The 19,776-nt window shown below is 44.6% G+C and overlaps 1 protein-coding gene across 14 annotated transcripts in view; it reads right to left on the bottom strand.

The window, feature by feature from the left end:
* Positions 1-7,220, bottom strand: part of Golga4 (golgin A4) — an 83,255-nt gene extending 76,035 nt beyond the window's left edge. For 9 of the 14 annotated variants that reach the window (XM_034484479.2, XM_034484480.2, XM_034484483.2 and 6 more), the window contains exon 1: positions 6,866-7,170. In XM_034484479.2, coding sequence (XP_034340370.1) covers positions 6,866-6,937 — 72 coding nt within the window. In that variant the 5' untranslated portion in view covers positions 6,938-7,170. Of the gene's footprint in view, positions 1-6,865 lie in introns of all 14 variants that reach the window. The other 5 variants (XM_034484482.2, XM_076917887.1, XM_034484486.2 and 2 more) reach the window with 3 other exon arrangements.
* Between the last annotated feature and the right edge of the window lie 12,556 nt (positions 7,221-19,776).

Raw genomic sequence — 19,776 nt, 5'->3', positions numbered from 1 at the left:
ACTCTCTTTATCTTTTTATAAACACTTCATTAGGCTGCTCTTATTGGAGCTGTAGACAAGTATGAGAAACCTCAAAGTGAGGGGTTTTCAATGTTTTCCCATGAGCATTTATAGCAGCTATGGACTCACTAGCAGGATGCTCACCAACCTTTTGACTTAGCTCCTGCCTCTCAAGTTCTGCTGGAGCAGATGCACTGTAAGAAAAGGGTGTGGCTTTAGGCTTGCACCAGCATACAGCACACATGCTCAGTAACTCCTCACACACACACACACACACACCTAGGCAGGGGACAGGCCACTGGACATTTCCTCATTACAGCACTGCTCCAATCACTGCAAATCAACTTGGCATTCCAGTTAAGGAAGGGTTACCTACCATGGGCTTAGTTTTCTCACACCATCTACATTTCAGTCACTAGTGGGAGCTTTTCAGCATGCCCTTAATGGAGCATCTTTGTCATTTTGCAATCTACCATGGTTGTTCCAGAAATGAATCATCACTCTTATGGTATAAATACTTTACCTCCTAAAAATGGTCCTCTAATATGCAAAATTCAGTCATCCAAAAATAACTTAAGGCAACTTCCAATTAAATATGGCATATGAGCTACATATGGCATCCTCCTCAGAGAGTAAGTCTCAAGCAATTTTCAGAAGACTGGAGATGAACAAGAAGAGGTACCAAGCCTCAGCACAGCTGAGGTACTGCAACCCCAGGATCCACACAAGGTAATGCTGCCATGAAAAAAAAGCAATGTTCATCACAGAATCTTAGAAAGCCTCAGGTCTTAAAGCAAAGGGTATGTGCCAGCTGTAAAATAAAGAGGCAAGCTCAGAAACAGGATGAGCTACTCACAAGCCCTTAGCTCTCCTGTCTCTCTCTACACTGCCAGTGGCACATCAATGAGGCTTCAGACAGGGTAACTCTAACAAAGTAAGATAGGACAAAGTATGTAGATAAGGCCAAAGGCCTGAATGATGTGCGTGGATGCTTCTGCTCACTCTTGGAGGATAAGTCTGGAGGTGGAGGGTCTAGAGTACTACAATGGAAGATTGTTGTGCCTCACTCCTTCAGGAGATTCAGGATTTCCACAACAAATAGGTGTCTCAGGTCAGCAGTCCCAGTGCAAGCACACCTCCTGAGATACAGTATAATGAGCCACCCTCTAGAGCATCCCTAGTTAGAGCTACTGACAAAGGAAAACAGTGTGGCCCAGTTTCCCCATGACAATCTCTGTGCTAGCACACACCAGTTCAGATTCCAAGATAAGTATCATAACCATTCAGTTTCCTTTTTATCTCAAGGGAGTAGTAGAGTACACACAGTATCTAGCACACCAAGGTCCTGGATTTGATGGTCTGTGACACACACAATTAGAATATCTAGAAGACACTTAAATTGTATTGTCATCTTTCCAAGAGCGTCTGTTCTGGCTGTCAGTGAGGAAATATAGATGAACTAGTCCCCGTCCCTAAACAGAAACACAGATTCTAGCTCTCTACACAGGACTAACAGGTATCAGTCAGCTAAGGAAATCAAGCTCCAGGAATTCATTAACAGAAATGAACCGCCAAAAATGAGACTTCTAAAAAAAAGAAAGAAAGAAAGAAAGAAAGAAGAAAGAAAGAAAGAAAGAAAGAAAGAAAGAACAAGATGATTAGAATGAAAGACCCAGAAAAATGTAGTAAATCAAAATGTCTACATGGTTAATTTTCTTTTTTTTCTTTTCTGAGTCAGGGTCACTCCCTATGTAACCCAGACTGACCTCAAACTCTTGATCCTCCTGCCTCAGCCTCCCATGTTCAAGATTCTAGGTGTGTGTCCCCAGGGCTAGTTCTGGGGTGGGGGTCTTAACACCTAAAAAGGGGTTGGGGGAGCTCTGCCCCAGAAACCCACTTACAGGGAGGGACACACACTGAAATCTCCTGTGGCTCCTGCCTCCATCTATCAGATTAGAAGTCCATCCATGGCATCTCCAGAGCCACCTCATTAGCTCACTTATCAAAACAAGAGAGAAAAATAACAGGTTCTCAGCAATCTTTTCAGATGTAACCTAAGAGCCACCAAAATAGTACCCACAGCTCCTGTGCAGAGTGGCCCATGCTCCCACATCCCCACATGAGTACATCAATAGTACCCACAGCTCCTGTGCAGAGTGGCCCATGCTCCCACATCCCCACATGAGTACATCAATAGTACCCACAGCTCCCGTGCAGAGTGGCCATTCTCCCACATCCCCACATGAGTACATCTTACTCCTGCAGCTCTTTCTTCAGGCAGTTTCTTTGTCTTAATCCCAGGACTTAAACATGGGTCATAATATCATTAATAAAATCTACAACTCAGTTCCTAACTAGAGACTCCTGAGAGTCTTTCCAAGTGTCAAATCCACAAATCCTGGTTTGGTCTGACTCAAGGTCCCTAAGTCTAAGGAGGTGGTTTTCAACTTCTGGGTCTCAACCTCTTTGGAGTACAAATAACCCTTTCACGGAAGTCACCTAAGACCATCAGAAAACATAATGTAAATATGTATTTATATTATGATTCCCAACAATAGCACAATTAGAATTATGAAGTAGCAACAAAAATGTTACAGTTGCAGGTCACCACAAAATAAGGAACTATATTAAAGGGTTGCAGCATTAGAAAGGTTGAGACCCACTGGGCACTTCTCAGGCTAGTGAGGTGGAATATGAAATTGTCTGCCCCCACCCCCTCTGCTGACAGCTGCATGGAGAATTCTTTTTTTTTTTTTAATCACATGAACAAAGATTATTTTTATTAAAAATATAACAATGTATTCCTATATAAAGCATTATCAGTAAGCACTGAATTCTTGTTGGTAGGAACATAGATTATAAACAATCAGGATAAACTCAGATTCTTCCCATCTCTGTGCTCTTTTTGGGAATTTAAGATAATTTAAGACAGAAGTTCTTTGTAAACTCAAATTTGTAATAAAATTATATCTCTTCAGGATGGGACTCCTCTGCCATCTGTGAGACATCTTGCTGAGGCTTTATGGTCTGTTTTTAAAATTTCTACTACATTAACTATTATTTCAGAGCCCTACTTAAAAAAATATAAACAATTCTGAATGCTTCAAACAGGGCTTTTATGTTGGTTTTTCAACGTTTTAATTGTGGTAAGGCATGCATACTGTATGACTTACCATTCTGAACATGTGTAAGTGTACAGTGCCATGAAGCACAGGAAAGAAGCACACTCACTCACACATTCACATATTCACACACTCAGACATTCACATGCTATGAGACATTCACATTTCCAGAGTTTTCATTTTCCCACTGCAGTGCAGCAAACCATTGAACAGTAATGTCAGAAGAACAGGTCTGTGCTCTAGCCTGAACAATCTGGCTACTCTAGTGTATTTCATGTTAGTAGACTCAAAACAGTTCTCCTTTCATATCTTCATTTTCATAATAGTTAAGTAATTATAGTAATAATTAGTATGAGAACAAACATACCAAAAACTGTTTTCACTTATGTAACACACACACACACACACACACACACACACACACTCCAAAATTTATCACATGAATACAGTGCTAGAAATAGATCAATTCAAATATACTTGGCAAATGCTTGTTTTGTTGTCTGGGGAAGTGTGTGTTTGTTTACAGTGCTGGGGATTGAACACGGGGCCTTGTCATGAGGCAGGCAGTATAATACATACCACTACCAATCTGTTTTAAGATGTTCTTTTTAGTAAGTTAATCCTACAGAGTTACAAAAAAATTCCGAAACACATCTGTTGCTTAAAAAATAAGTTAATCAAAACTTGACTTGAAATATTTTAACTTTAATTCACACTTATAACACTCATACAAATAATCAAATCTGATGAGCAAATAGTTACTTAAAATAATGGTGGCCACAAAGAAAGGATTCAAACAACCTTAGCATCAACTAACAGAAATTACTAGGAATTAGAAGGCTATCATGTTAAATTATTTTGAAGCCTAGGAAGGAAGGAAGGAAGGGAGGAAGGGAGGGAGGGAGGGAGGGAGGGAGGCAGGCAGGCAGGCAGGTAGGTAGGTAGACAGGGAGGCTGACTGGCTCTATACTTACTATTGCTACTATATGAAAGATTTGAAAGGTTTACCCAAAACTACCAGCATCTGACAGGAATTCACTGGAAACAAAGATATCAAGACAATGTTTCTTATGGAAAGCAAGCTAAGAACCAGAAAGCATACACACAACAGCTTCTAGAGAACCAAACAAACTGGATGCCCAAATTCAGGTTATTATACTAAAATGTACTAAAGAACCCCTCAGGTAACTACTACCTTTAATTCACACAAAAGTTTATGTGTGTTATTTCAAAGCTCACAGTAGTTAGTTTAAAAAGCAGGGAGAAGATCCACAGTCTACAATGAGAAACATTACAAAAAGTAAACAAAAGTAAGCAGAGGCTGGAGTGCTGATTAGCTGCTTAGAGCAGGGGTGGGCAAGAGTAAACTTAAGAGTGAGCAAAAAAATGTCTTTCACGTCTCATTAAATCCTTGGGGGGGGGGGGGAGGGGGATATGGTACAGGTGTTTAATCCCAGCACTCAAGTGGCAGAGGCAGGTGGGTCTCTGAGATTGAGGCCAGAGCTTGGTTTATAGAGTGAGTCCCAGACCAGGGCTACAAGGAGAAATGCTGTCTAAAAACTAAAAATGTAATTAATTAATTACTTCAAAAAGGTTATCTTAAGTCTTACATACAGGACTGTGTCTGGTCCGGATGCTTGCTTCTCTAGCAGCATGAAGCTACAGGCTCCGGGAGCTCTCACAGCTTAACTTGCAACAAGTGTTCGTTTGTTATTACTAAGATTCCTTTGGTACTCAAGAACTTCAGTTCATTCTTAGAGAAAAGCTCAACATTAAATATGAAAAGGTATACTAAATATCTTAGCAATCCTATCAATATATTACAGCACATCCTTTTAAACTTGTATTTTCACTACACAACACACATTGCAAAGTTTGTGCTACTGGCTTGATTTTGGGGAACATGGACTTCATGTGTTGCCCAGGCTAGATTTGAATATGAAATCCTCCATAATTCCCAAATGCTGAGATTACAGGTGTGAGCCATCATGCCACTTACAAAAACACATTTCTTTTTGTGGCAAAAACTGAGTCACAATTCATATGCTGCATTGAATTTGTCTCTTGTAACATCTATCATTACATGTAAACAGTACTTGTCTGCAGCTCTGATACTATGTAGCAATTACGTTATCTTTGGGTCTCATCACATCTTCACCTATAGGAGGAAGAATAAGCTCATAGGTCTATGAGGGTTAAGTAATCTATATTAACTACTAAATAAAATGCGGAGCAGAGACCCAAGTCAGTGCTGTTTATTTCTAAGGCTACCTAATTATCAGCTGCCTGGTAAGAATGTATTTAGCCAATTCTTTCCCAGCCCCAGAGTGTTAACATTAAAACAGCACCCGGGCTAGCAAGCCAGCTCAGATGGTAAGGGGCTTGCCTGAGTTCCATCTCAGAACACAGGTTAAAAAGGCAGGTGTGGTGGCACACTCTTGTAAGCCAGTGCTCAGGAGGCAGAGACAGGTAGATTCCCCGGGCTTGCTGACTAGAGAGCCCAGCCTATTTGCTGAGTCCCAGGCCAGGGGGTGTGCTGGAGAGATGGCTCGGAGGTTAAGCGCACTCGCACTCGTTGCTCTTGCAGAGGACCAACCAAGGTTCAGTTCCCAGTACCCACATACTGGCTCACAACCATGCATTACTCGAGTTCCCTGGGATCCAACACCGTCTTCTGGCCTCTGTGGACAGTAAGCATGCACACAGTATACAGACATACACACAGACAAGACACTCACACTCATAAAGAAATCCAGAAATCTTTTTTTAAATCGTAAAAAGGATAACGCTTGAGGAATGAGACCATGGTTGTCCTCTGGCTGTCACTCGCACACAAGCATACACACACATACACACACACATACACACACACACAGAGAGAGAGAGAGAGAGAGAGAGAGAGAGAGAGAGAGAGAGAGGGAGAGAGAGAATGAAAAAGGAAATAATGTAACTAAATCTTTTTACATCCTAAATCTCCTTGGAATATGTTTCTAGAAACACATCTTCAGTGCTGAAACCCCAAGTGCTGGGGAGGGTTAGTCTGTTTCTAACACAAACACGCCCTCTTTTCCCAACCTGGAACCATACTCCCTTAAAAAGAAGCGAGAGCTCGGCTGCTGACAGGCTCCGTGCCCGTCCCGTTCAGCGTTTGCCCCTGCGCCCTGTCCGCCATCACCCAAGTTATTCGAAGTGACTAACCCGTGACAGGCTTGGTCGCTGGACCGCCGCCCTCGGCTCCTGCGAGCAGCCTGGCCCGGGAAGGCTCGACTCTCTGCCTCGATCAGGGTTTGGAAGCAGGAGACTTACAGGGACCTGGCCATTCCAGGTGCCATGTCCAGTGAACACAGAGGACATTGGTCGTATATGGGGCAGAGGTCAGAGGTCACCTATCACGAAGGACCTGGATTGCCCCGCCCCCGTCACCACTCCAGAGTCAGGGTCTTTCAAGGGCGAGAGAAGCTCCCTGTGCGGGACCCGAACCCACTGCACCCATCTGTCAGACCGGGTCGGTCCTTAGGGGGAGAACTCCGAGGTCAAATGTCACGACGGGTCCCGTCACCCTGCACAGGGACGAAGTTTGGGAGAACCCAGGCCAGGGTTCCTACACAAACTGGACGGTCCAAAACCTTCCTGGGCTACGGTTTTGGGGGTTGGGGGCGGGGGGAGAGTCCTGGGGCGGAGGTCAAAGGTCACGGAAGAACTTTAGCCCGCCCCCAGGGTCTCGGCGCGGGGGGACGGCGTACCTGAGCAGGGGCTAATGCCTGCTGCAGCTGCTGCTGCTCCTCGCTGATCTTCTGCTTCAGTTTCTTGAACATGGCGCGACGAGGGGCTGGCGGCGTCTCTACCCGCGGGGCGGCCGGGCCCGGGCCTCGCCGCCTTCCTGTGGAGCTCGCGGGCACCTCGGGGCGTTCGTCGTGCGGGTGTCGGCGTCGCCGCCGCCGCGTCTCTTCTTTCTGGGTGCCCCTGGCTGGCCTCGGCCCCCCATCCAGCCCCGTCAGCGGCGGCGGCGGCGGCGGCGACTACGGCAGCAGGTGAACGTGCCCCGGGCGCCTGCGCGGCCGACGTGGAGCTTGCCAAGGGCTCGCTACGGAACGCCGCGGTGGACAATATGGACGCGGTGTGGGTGAACGCGCGTGCACAGTGGCTCCTGCGCGGAGGCTAGCTGGGGGTCTTGGCACTGTTGTAGTCAAGTAGGGAGCATCCCACCACTGAGCACCACAGTAAAGAAGGCTGGGGTGAGAGAGGATAGAGAGGATAGAGCTAGGAATGCAGGAGTGTATTCAGTGTCGTGAGGCACAATAATTTAGAATTCTCTCTAAGAGTTTTTCGATAGTGGGTTGGTTGGTTGGTTGATTGGATGGATGGATGGATGGATGGATGGATGGATGGATGGATGGATGGATGGATGGATGGATGGATGGGCGGGCGGGTGGATGGGTAGATGGGTGGATGGATGACTGCTGGTTGGTTCATTGGTTGACTGGTTGGTTGGTTAGTTGGTTGGTTGGTTGGTTGGTTGGTTAGTTTAAAGAGAAAATCTGGGGCTGAGGATGTAGAATGCTTGCCTAGAATACACAGGAAGGCTTGGATCTGGCCGCAGCACTGCGTAAACTGGGTGTGGCTCTGTATACCTGTAATCCCAGCATCCAGAGGTAGAAGCAGTAGAACCAGAAGTTCAAGGTCATTCTTGCCTACATAAAGGTAAAGGCCAGTCTGAGCTACAGTGAGATCCTGTCTCAAACATAAATAAACAATCTGGGTATGTTATGCAGGCTGACCTTGAATTTGTGAGCTATAGTGATTTTCCTGCCGCCAGAATAGCTGAGGTGCACAATTTTCTACCTAGTCAGAAATATCCGCCTTTAGTAGAGTCATAGCCAAAAATCTAAATGAAGAAGTCCTGTCCTGTCTCTGGGCATATATACTACCTTGTCTTAGTTTGCATGAAGAATTCAAGGCAGGAACCTGGAGGCAAGAACTGAAGCAGAGGCCAAGGAAGAATGCTGCTTACTCTCTTGTTCCTAGGATATTCTGCCTGGGCTGGAACCGCCCACATTAGGCTGGACCCTCACACTATCAATCATTAAGCTAAACAATGCCTCCACAGACTTGCTTACAAGAAAGGTTATGAGAGCTTAAAGTCTTAACCAGGTGGTAGTGCACAACTATAATCCCAGCACTAAGGAGGCAGAAGCACTTGGATCTCTTAAGTTTGAGGCCAGCCTAGTCTACAGAGTGAATTTTAGGACAGCCAGAGCTAAGACAGTGTCTAAAAACTGTGTCTAAAAAAAAAATAAAACGACAACAAGAGCAACAACAAGCAAACAGAAATACACTAGCAAAAATATCCAGTGAGGTAATTGATGATACTGAACTGAACTTCTGAGCAATGTAAGACAGCCCCAATTAGATGTTGTCCTTATAAGAGTTAAGTTGGGGGCTGGTGAGATGACTCAATAGTTAAGAGCACTGACTGCTCTTCTGGAGGTCAGGAGTTCAAATCCCAGCAACCACATGGTGGTTCATAATCACGGGTAATAAAATCTGATGCCCTCTTATGGGGTGTCTGAAGACAGCTACGGTGTACTTACATATAATAAACAAACAGACCTTTAAAAATAAAGAGTTGCCTTGGTCATGGTGTCTGTTCACAGCAGTAAAACCCTAACTAAGACACCCAGCTGGGTTTCAAAAGCCTGAGCTCAGCCTCCAGAGTCACTGGGACTCGAGGTGCTCACTAGTTTACCTAACCTTTTTTTTATTTTTTTTTTTTAACTCTAAAAAAATGACCATCACAAAGTTTCTCGGAGATTAAAGGGATTATTATGATTATAAGTTGTTGTAGAAAATTCATTCCCTACTCCTAAAAATGAAATTATTAAGGTATTAGAAGGCTGGGAGAGTACTCTGGGCCCTGGGTTCAAGCTCCAGTACTACAGAAAAATTTAAAGTAGTATTAATGGACTAGAAGCAAGGTCTGGTGGCATAAGTATCTGTAACCCCAGATACTTAGGTAACTGATGCAGAAGGATTATGATTCAAGGTCAGCTTGAGCAAGCTAGAAAAACCCTGACTCCAAATAAAAATATTTTAAATGAGATGGGGCTATAGCTCAGTGGTAGAACACTTGTTTAACATTCATAAGGCCCAAGGTTTACTACTTAGTAATGCCAGTATACACGAACATACACACACACACACACACATATGTGTATACTGATATATAATGAAACCATTATTTAAATACACAAATACATGCATGTATATATTTATATACACAAATACATGAGCCTCAGAGAATTTGATTTTTACCTGAAATGTTAATTTTATATGGCTTAACATACATATTACAGAATATATCTGGAAAGATAAATAAGAAAACAGTGTTTGGCCCCAGCAGAGAGACTGGACATCTGGAAGGGTCAGTAGTGGTAATTACTTTTGTGTCTCTCATATATTTTAATTTACACGTTAAGCATGCATTACCTCCTCCAAAATTTATTTTAACACATTGAAGAAGAAAGTAGAAAAATTATTTTTACCCCTTGAATTAATTTTTGAATAAATAATAAGTATGTGTGCGTCCATAAATGCTTAGAGAAAAAAAAATCACAGTTATGTACTGTTAGTACTAGTTATGTAGTTCTAGTTATGTAATACACAGTTGTTATGTACTATTAGTACTAGTTATGTAGTTCTAGTTATGTAATACACAGTTGTTATGTACTATTAGTACTAGTTATGTAGTTCTAGTTATGTAATACACAGTTGTTATGTACTATTAGTACTAGTTATGTAGTTCTAGTTATGTAATACACAGTTGTTATGTACTATTAGTACTAGTTATGTAGTTCTAGTTATGTAATACACAGTTGTTATGTACTATTAGTACTAGTTATGTAGTTCTAGTTATGTAATACACAGTTGTTATGTACTATTAGTACTAGTTATGTAGTACTAGTTACATAATACACAGTTATGTAGTATTAGTGCTAAGCAGGTTAACCTTGAATGGTTTAATTAGACAAGGCAACTAAAGCATTATAATTTCTATTTTGAGCCGGGCAGTGGTGGCACACGCCTTTTATCCCAGCACTTGGGAGGCAGAGGCAGGAGGATTTCTGAGTTTGAGGCCAGCCTGGTCTACAGTGTGAGTTCCAGGACAGCCAAGGCTATACTGAGAAACCCTGTCTCGAAAAACAAAACAAAACAAAAAAATAATAATTTCTATTTTGTGTGTTTATTGTGTGTTTTTGTATATAATGCGATTTTAATTCTTTTCTTTTGCCAACATGGAGCTGAGCAGGGGAAACAGTGTCCCTTTCCTATCTTGACCTCAGAATAGGAGCAGAATTGGGAACTTTCAGAACTTTTGCAGGATCTGCAAAAGGAAATAGAGTCAGAATATTCCACAGTAGAGCGTAGAATTGCTAAACTCTAGACTGTCTTTGGGAAAAGGGAACGGCTGAAAGTATAGTGCACAGTCTTTGATTGCTAGCATGATGGGACTTAGAATCTTGTAGGAGGCATGCCTCTGGCTGTGTCTGCAAGGCCATTCTTAGGTCGATTTAATAGAGGAGGGAAACCCACCATGAATGTGGGTGGGAATCCTGTGGGCTAGGCTCCTAGATTAAATAAAAAGGAGAAAGTGGGCTGAGCAGTGTATTTGTCTCTCTCTGGTCTTCCTGTGGATGCTTCGGACCAGTTGCTTCAGCGGACAATCACGATGGACCATGTCCCTAAACTGTGAGCCAAAAGAAACTCTTTCCTCTTTAACCTGCTTCTGTCAGAGCAGTGAGAATAGGTAACTAATACAGTATTTCACTCCAAATAGTCTTACTAAAAATGTCTTAGAACTGGAGAGATGGCTCCGTGGTTAGGAACCCTTGCTGCTCTGGCAGAGGTTTGATTCCCAGCATTCACATGGTGGCTCACAGCTGGTTAAAAACTCCAGTTCCAGGGTTCCATGCCCCTCTTCTGGCCTCTGAAGGTACTGTATAGTGCACATATGTACATGCAGGCAAAATGCTCATACATACAAAAATAAATTTTAGAAAACAGTCTTTTTAAAATATCTTTTTGACCCATGCAACTCTACCACACCCGCTGAGTTGCTATCTAATCCTCTTGTTTGGCTCAGCCTTCTGTCTCAGACCAGACCCTCCCCCACCTCTCAAGTCCTGCATCTGCCACTGGACTCTGTCCTTTAGTCCAGGAAAGGCTAATGTTAGCCTTGACAAACAAAGGAACCTCTAAATCCTTTTATTTTATTTTTAAAAATCATCTACACTAGAGTGACTCCTAAATTATTTTCAAAGGAGGAAAGGAAGACTATTTTTGTCATTGATTTTTAAAGGGTCATCTTTATAACTTAGGAACACCAAACAGCAAAACAAGCAAACAAAATAACCAAAGTCTTCTAAACTGGCTTTTTCTTCATCATAAGAAAGAAATTCTTCAACGCCGAAGGACCTTTAATATTAAAGATTGTTTTTAGGTGCTACACTTCTATAAAATGAGGAGCTGTCGAGCTGGCTCAGCAGGAAAGGGGACTCACTGGATGCTCTTCCAGAGGGCCCAGAATTTGGTCCCGAGCACCCACATGGTGGCTCACAACCAGTTGTAACTCCAGTTTCAAAGGATCCAATGCTTGTTCTGACCTCTGAAGGCACCAGGCACATATTTGGTGCACATACTCATATGCGTGTTTGGGTACACACACACACGCACATGCACACGCAACGCACACGCACACACTTAAATACATTGTGGTTTTCTTTTGTTTTTGAGGACAGAGAAAATCCAAGCTTATGCAGCTTTAGTGAAAGAGTCAGACTTGACTTGGACCCAAGAGGGAAGTGGCAATGCATTCTGGGAAAGTCAGAGAAAGAGCGTGTGTACCCTCCTATCAATTGCCTTTAGTGGTTCCGGTGGTAGCTGGGGGTCATGGTGGGGAGAGTTTAGGGTCACTCTGCTCACCTGTAAGGCAACTACTCCACCCACTCCACACCTAGGGCAAACTACACCTCAGCATTCCTTCCTCTAAACAGCCACACCCCATGCTCCAGTTTGTCAGCTTCTACAGTGAGTCCACCCAAAGACCTCAGTTTCACATTCACCTTCCAGAGAGACTGACAGATACCTGAACAGATCAGTGGCCATCTTTACTTCTAGAACTTTCCATGAGCCCAGGCCCTCTCAGCATTTATTTATTTATTTATTTATTTATTTATTTATTTTTTGCCTGCTTCAAACGCAGCACAGTCCATTGTCTGGATCATGAGGAACTTAATCCACATACAGACATGCATGCAATGTTCTGATTCACACATGTACACACACACACACACACACACACACACACACACACACACACACGCGCGCGCGCACACACACACACACACACACAGACACTTCACTTTGAGACTTAGGTTTCATGACATCACATTTGCAGAAAACATACTCGGCAAGCCGGTGTCTCACACTTCTGCTCTTCTCCATTTGAAAGTCCATCATTCAGAGTGCTCTGATCTGCTTCTGGCTCCAACAGTTTTTGGGAGAAAAAGAGGGTCTCTCTTGTAACTTTTCCTATTACATGTGAGACTTGTTTGTCCTCCCAAGGGACCAGGAACAGAGGCCACAGCCCTGCACTGTGGGATGACTGTGAAAATGTTGACATTTAACAATAGTCCCTAACCACCGCCTACTGTGACAATTGAGCAGCTGGCCTAACTCAGACTAGTTATGGGTGCAGCCAAAGAAAATAATGTCTTCAATCTGTACCAAGATAAAGATGTGTCTGTTATGGTACAGGTCCTTACACACACATACACACACACACACACACACACACACACACACACACACACACTCTGCAGGCAACTGGATAATAGCTTTGACTAGCATCCAATGAGTGTCACTTCTGGGCAGAAAGACCAACTCCCTCTGCTGCCTCACCTTTTCCCTGTTCATAAATACCTCTCACCCTCTGCCTTAGGGTAAAGGACATTATTGTGAAAGGAAACTGACACTGACGTCAGTTGCCCAGAAAAGTGCTCACAGATTATCATTCTGTCATTGCTCCTGGTCACACTTCCCCTGAGGTACCTTGTCTATTTGTCCAGGGTTTAGCTTCTCTCTCCCCACCTTCTTGTCCTCTAATATCTACATGCATCAGTCAGGAGCAACCAGGCAAACACACCCATACTAGAGGGAGCTGGTTATCTATGTGTTTGGAAAACCAAACTTCTAAACTGGTTGATGACACAACCCATTTGTATAAGGATATAACAAAGGTCCCAGGTGCTTTCTAGTGCATTTTAAAAACAATCATTTCTTATTTTGTGTGGAGAAGGTGTACATATGTCACAGAACTTTGTGTAAAGGTCAGTGACACGCTTCCTCCAACAAAGCCATGTCTTCTCAAACAAAGCCAAACCTCCTATGGGCTTATGAGGGCCATTTTTTATTCAAAGTGCCAATCCCTATGGGATTATTTTTATTCAAGTGCCAATCCCTATGGGCTTATGAGGGCCATTTTTTATTCAAACAACTACACTCTACTCCTTGGCCCCACAGGCTTGTGGTCATATCATAGTTTTAAACAGTATCAGCACTGTTTAAAAGTCCAAAGTTTGAAGTTTCTTCTGAGACTCAACGCAATCTCTTAACTGCAATCCCCTGTAAAATCAAAATGAAAAAGCAGATCACATACTTCCAGCATTCAATGGCACAGGACAGATGTTACCATTCCAAGAGGGAGGAAAGGAGAGTTAAATGCCCAAACTAAGTAAACAAAGAGTGTCCGAACTGCAAGAGGGTAGAGACTTAAGCCAAGCTTATCAGAATAATGTCAGGCCTCTCAGCATAAATCTTAAAGGCTGGAACACTGTATCTTATACCCTAGTTAAATAGTTGTAAACTAAGAACTCAGGCTGCCAGCCTTAAGTGGCAAGTGTCTTTACCCAATACCCAATAGACCATCTCACTAGACCTTCTCCTAGACTCTCTCTCTCTCTCTCTCTCTCTCTCTCTCTTTCTCTCTCTCTCTCTCTCTCTCTCTCTCTCTCTCTCTCTCTCTCTGTGTGTGTGTGTGTGTTTGTCTGTCTGTCTCTCATTTTCCTCTCTATGTGTCTGTTGCTCTGTCTTTCTGTGTGTCTCTCTCTGTCTCTCTGTCTCTGTCTCCCTTTCTGTCTCTCTGTCTTTCTGTCCTCTTTCTGTCTGTCTCTGTCTCTCTCTCTCGGTGTGTGTGTGTGTGTGTGTGTGTGTGTGTGTGTGTGTGTGTTTCTTCCTGCATAGCTGGAGTCTGACTTCATAGCTCTGGATAGCCTGGAACTGACATGTAGACCAGGCTAGCCTCCAACTCACAGAGATCCATCTGCTTCAGCCTCCTGAGTGCTAGGATTAAGGTGTGCTCTACTACTCCTGGCTTGAGTTCACTTATTATTATTATTTTTTAATACTGTGTTTTGCCTGCATGTACCATGTGCTTGCCTAGTGCCTGGGGAGGCCAAAAGAAGGTGTTGGATCCCTTGGTACTGGAGATTCAGATGGTTGTGAGTTGCCAGATGGCTGTGTTGTTTTGTAAATTGAGCCTGTTGGAGTTGCATATCTGTAGCTGTGATAAAATATCCTGGCATAAAGCAATTTAAAGGTGAGTGCAGAAGTTAGATCCAGTTCTTCCTCCCAGCCCCATGCTCCCAGAAATAAGACTCAGACTCAAAATATACTTACATATAATCTGGCCATATAGCTAGGCTCTTCTCTGACTAGATCATAACTTAAAATATCCCATTTATTTTAACCTACATTCTGCCACATGGCTGTTGACCTGTGCTCAGGTACTGTGTGTCTAGCTCCTCACATATTTCTGGGACAAATCTCCTTCTTGGCTCTATCCCAGAATCTTTCTCTCTACAGGAGAAAGGGTTTATTATATCTTACAGCTCCAGGTTATTGCTCATTACTTGTGGGAAAAAAATCACATTGGCAGGGGCTCGAGTGACCTGGTCACATCACATACAGTCAAGAGCAGAGAGAACTAAATGTGTGGGTGGTCACTTGCTTGTCTGTGCTCAGCTCTGTTTCTCTACTTTGATACGGTTTTGTATGGGGCAGTGAGGGGGTGGCTGCTAGGGAGTGATGCTGCCCACACTGGGCTGAGTAGTTCTTTATCAGTAAACTTAATTAAGACACACACACACACACACACACACACACACACACACACACACACAGACTTGTCCACAGGCCAACCTAAAGTCCCTCACTGAGACTTCCTTCCCAGGTGATTCCAGATTGGACCAAATTGACAATGAAAGCCAACCAGCATAGGCACTTTCTCTATGCTGTTCATTTGGGGCCAGTATTCAGTGTTAGAAACAAGTCTGTAAGAGCAGTAGGAATTGCTCAAGAGGAGTAGGGATTGCTTAAGCTCTGAAGTACCAGGCTCACAGTCTCATTCTCCTGATACCCTCTATGTAGTCATGATGCAAATACATGCAATTGTAAGAAAGCCTACAGGAGCATTTATCAAACATGGCTATCCAGAAGATTCAGAGCCTGAGAGAAGACTGCTTTCATAGAAAAACATTGGGATGATCAAGTTTCCGATCACCATGGAGTTTCTGTCAATCACGCTCTGCATGGTGCCCCTAAGTTGTAAATACACTCTCTTATGAAAACGCTTCTTAAAGCAATTCTGAAACACAGGCAGGTGGGGGCTCCTGCAGTGGAACATGCATGCATTAAAGGGGTTGGGGTGGGTGATGAGGCTTTCAAAAGCCAGAATGGGATTCTTCTTTTCAACTTCCCTTTATATAATGTTCATAACAGGAGGTCTGAAGCAGAGGGACACAGTAGGCTCCTAACTGTGAATGGTCTTACATTCATAAAAAATTACACTGGTTGGGAAGCTGCAGCAATTGCTTAGTGGTTAAGCATGCTTGCGGCTCTTGGTACGGACCCCAGTTCTGTCCCCAGTATCCATATCAGGTGGCTCACAAACACCTGTAATTCCAGCTCCCAGGGATATGATGCTCTCGTCTAGCCTCTGTAGATCACAGGCATGCACATAATATACATATGTATGTGTGGGCATGCACTTAGACACACACACACACACACACACACACACACACAAATAATCTTCTGTCAAAATAGAAATATACATATACCTACAGGTATCGTTGCTCTCTATACACAGTAGCCAAGCCATGGGGTCAGCTTAGGTATCCGTCAACAGATTAGCTGACGAAGAAAATATGGTGTGTTTACACAATGTGGAATTATTCAGGCATGAAGAAGGAAGCGTGTCATTTACAGGGAGATGGGTTGGGAGTAGAGGTCACCGTCTCTACAGAGTACAGATGCAGAAAGACAATGTCTCAAGTTTCTTCTCACACGCAGAAGCTAGGACTAAAAGCAAAGAAAAGACCTGGATAGTACAGGGATCTTTAGGAAGGAGTCTGTGGGTGAGAGAGTTGGGGATAAAGTGTAGTTGAGAGGATGGCATGTCTGAAGCACTATAATACATGCATGTTTGGAAACATCCCAGTGAAATCCATTAGTATGTTCAGTTAACATGCAGTAATGATCATTGCTGTAAAACAAACTAATAATTTAACCCGGCACGATGATGCCTGCCTTCAACCCCAGCACTCAGGAAGCAGAGGCAGTGGAAGAACAGAGTCTGAAGCCAGCCTGGCTACAGATGAGTGCTATGACAGCCAGGGCTACACAGAGAAACCCTTCCGTGTCACCGATGAGGAAACAAACCCGAGCAGCGGACATTGCAGCCAAGAAAGCTGGTCTAAGGGTCTCAATCCTGGGCTCCCTCTCTATACCAAAAAGCTTGTAAGCTACTGTAAGGCTGGGATGAACAAAGACATCTACGTGTGTTCTGCCTAGTGGGAAGAAGTCAGTTTTTTAGCTGGGAGAGAGTTACTCTCTGCGGCCACCAGATGGCGGGGAGCACCCGCGGCTGGAAGCAGAGCGGCCCAGACAGCGAGCTTTGGAAAGTCATCCACAGCCCGACACCCGGCTTTGTAAACGCACTGTTGGGGTGTTTGAAAGGGATAGGGGTGTGAGTGCTGCCTAAAATAAATTTGCCCTGGCGGGCATCGGCGGCAGAGCATCATCTGGCGCGGAGTACTCTGGGGGCCAAACTCTTCTCTTGGAGAGCTGCATGTGTGCGCCCCATGCACAGGATGACCAGGACCGAAAGGGTGTGTGTGCTTCCCCTGAGGAGGCTCACCTTTGTAATCTCAGCACACGGGAAATGAGGCCGGGGGATTACCTTGAGTTTGAGACCAGCCGGGTGTTCTAGTGTGAGACCCTGTCTCAAAAACTGAGAAGCAGGAAGATGAACGGTTCAAAGTCATCCTCAGCTAAAGGACAAGCAGGGCTGCTTGAGGCCCTGTCTCAAAAACAAAAACCCAAGACCCCCAAATAAAATGATAAAATAAATAAAAAACAAAACAAATCAAAAATAAAAGGAAGGAAAAGGAGAAAGCAAAGTGAAGACAAGGTGTCTGTCACTTCACACTTTCAGACTGTAATCGCCCAGCTTGAGCGCTGAGGGAATGAAGCCCACCTTGGGCTCGTCCAGGCGGTCGTGATGCAAGCCTGGAGCGAGCCGGCCCGCCAGGCGTCTGCGCAGGCGGGAAGGGATCCTGCTAACCGCATGGACCACAGCGGGACTGGTCCTCTCAAGTCAGCCTGGTGGAGCTTTTGTCTGAAAATCCAAACTAGAGGCCTGAGGGTGTGGCTGGGGGTGTGGAGGAGTTCCTTCGGATGCAGCAACAATGTTTTCTTGGTTTTTGTTTTGTTTTTCAAGTGCGATTTTAAAAATCTCCTGGTTGTTTAGAAATCCTCAGCAGCTGAGAACGTGATTTTTGAAATTCGGACGCAGCGGAGTGGAGGACAATCGGAAGCGCGTCCCAGGAAGCATATGGAAGCGTCGTCCAAACGAGTAAAAACCCAGGACTTTAAATGTGGGTAGAGTATCTGGGACATTCCCATTCACCAGCATTTCCATGACACCTGCAAGATCTCTCTCTCTCTCTCTCTCTCTCTCTCTCTCTCTCTCTCTCTCTCTCCCTCTCCCTCTCCCTCTCCCTCTCCCTCTCCCTCTCCCTCTCCCTCTCCCTCTCCCTCTCCCTCCCTCCCTCCCTCCCACCCTCTCTCCCTCCCTCCCTCCTTCCCTTTCTCCCTCTGCCTCTGTTGCATCTCTTTTCCCCACATCCATCCTTTACCCCCGTTTGAGCCTCCTGCCTTCTTCATTCGGGCTTTAAAGCTGTTAGAATGGAGGGAAACTGGATGAGACTAACAGGAAATTTGGGGCATCAGCATCCCTTGAGGTTGAGGCATAAATTACAGCAGCGGTGAGCTGGCTCCAACCGCAGCCCCAACACCGGTCAAGATGAAGGTCAACTGACAAGACTTTGAACCCCAAACTCTTTTGAGGTTCTTCTCGCCTTTCCCAGGTTTTCTTCCAGGCATCGGAAGCATCCTCCCTCCCACGCTCAGGGCACCTACCCTCCACCCCAGCAATTCTTGGCTTTTGCTCCGCAGCGTAGAAAACCTGCATCCACCGAGAAGGAGCCAGTGCCAGGATGAGAGAGGGAAATCTTGTTCCCAATTTCCCCCAAAGCAGAACAATTAATACGGGGATTGCTGGTGGTTGTTTTTTTTTTTTAAATACCTTTCCTTTTTTTATCTCGAAAACCAAACTGTTTAGCTATGAAGACGTATTTCCAACCACGAACCATTTTTTGGGTTTTTGCCGAGTCTACTCTTCCGTTGCAGTTTGTTTAAGTAAGTGTTTTTGTTTATAGCAAGAGCTGAGGACAAGCGAACTTGCGAGACCCAGCAGACGCCTCCACTCACCCCCAGCCACAGTTTCAGCCTCACGCGGGCGAACGGCCCTGTGTCCGCGCAAAAGCGCGCAGGGCCCGGGTAGGCAGTGTAAACAAGCCGGCCGGGTTCCCAGCCCTTGATCTTTATTTAAATGGAGGCTTGTTTATCGGTGTCATCCTAGGAGGATTAATTAGATACATCTCTTCACAATTTGGTGTCTGACACTCCATCTTAGGAATGCCTTATCACAAGGTGTTAATTGGGGCCACTCAGCCATTTACGTTTCTATTAAACACTGTGAGGGACTTTTCACAAGTACCGGATTCTTTTTACTGTACGGTGCAAAAATATACAAAACTTGAAATAGACTAGGGCCAGAGTCCTCCTTATCCCGACGTGCGATTAGCATTTTCGGTTTTTTTTTTTTTTTTCTTTCTTTCTTTCTTTTCTTGACGACAGAAACAGCAGAGCATCCTTTGACACTCCGGATACCCAAACGCTGGACGGGTGCAGTAAGTTGGTACTGACTAGGTTGAGCCAACTACGCGTCTTTCTCCCAAATCCGCTGCGCGCGCGCGCGCGCGCGCACACACACACACACACACACACACACACACACACATTAAAAAGCAAATCCTTAGAGACCACACGCGCGCGCGCGCACACACACACCTGAAACTCCGAGAAAAGTCGGGGCAGCTTTGCCAAAGAGTCTTGGAAATGCGGAGCTAGTGCCTTCCCCCCTCCCCGCCCCCCCGCCCCAAGTTAGTGGCGATCTCTGGCCCCAGAAGTTTGG

This window comes from Arvicanthis niloticus, chromosome 21 (genome assembly GCF_011762505.2).
Source record: "Arvicanthis niloticus isolate mArvNil1 chromosome 21, mArvNil1.pat.X, whole genome shotgun sequence".
NCBI classification, from domain to species: Eukaryota; Metazoa; Chordata; class Mammalia; order Rodentia; family Muridae; genus Arvicanthis; species Arvicanthis niloticus.
This window is presented reverse-complemented; position numbering and strand designations above follow the sequence as displayed.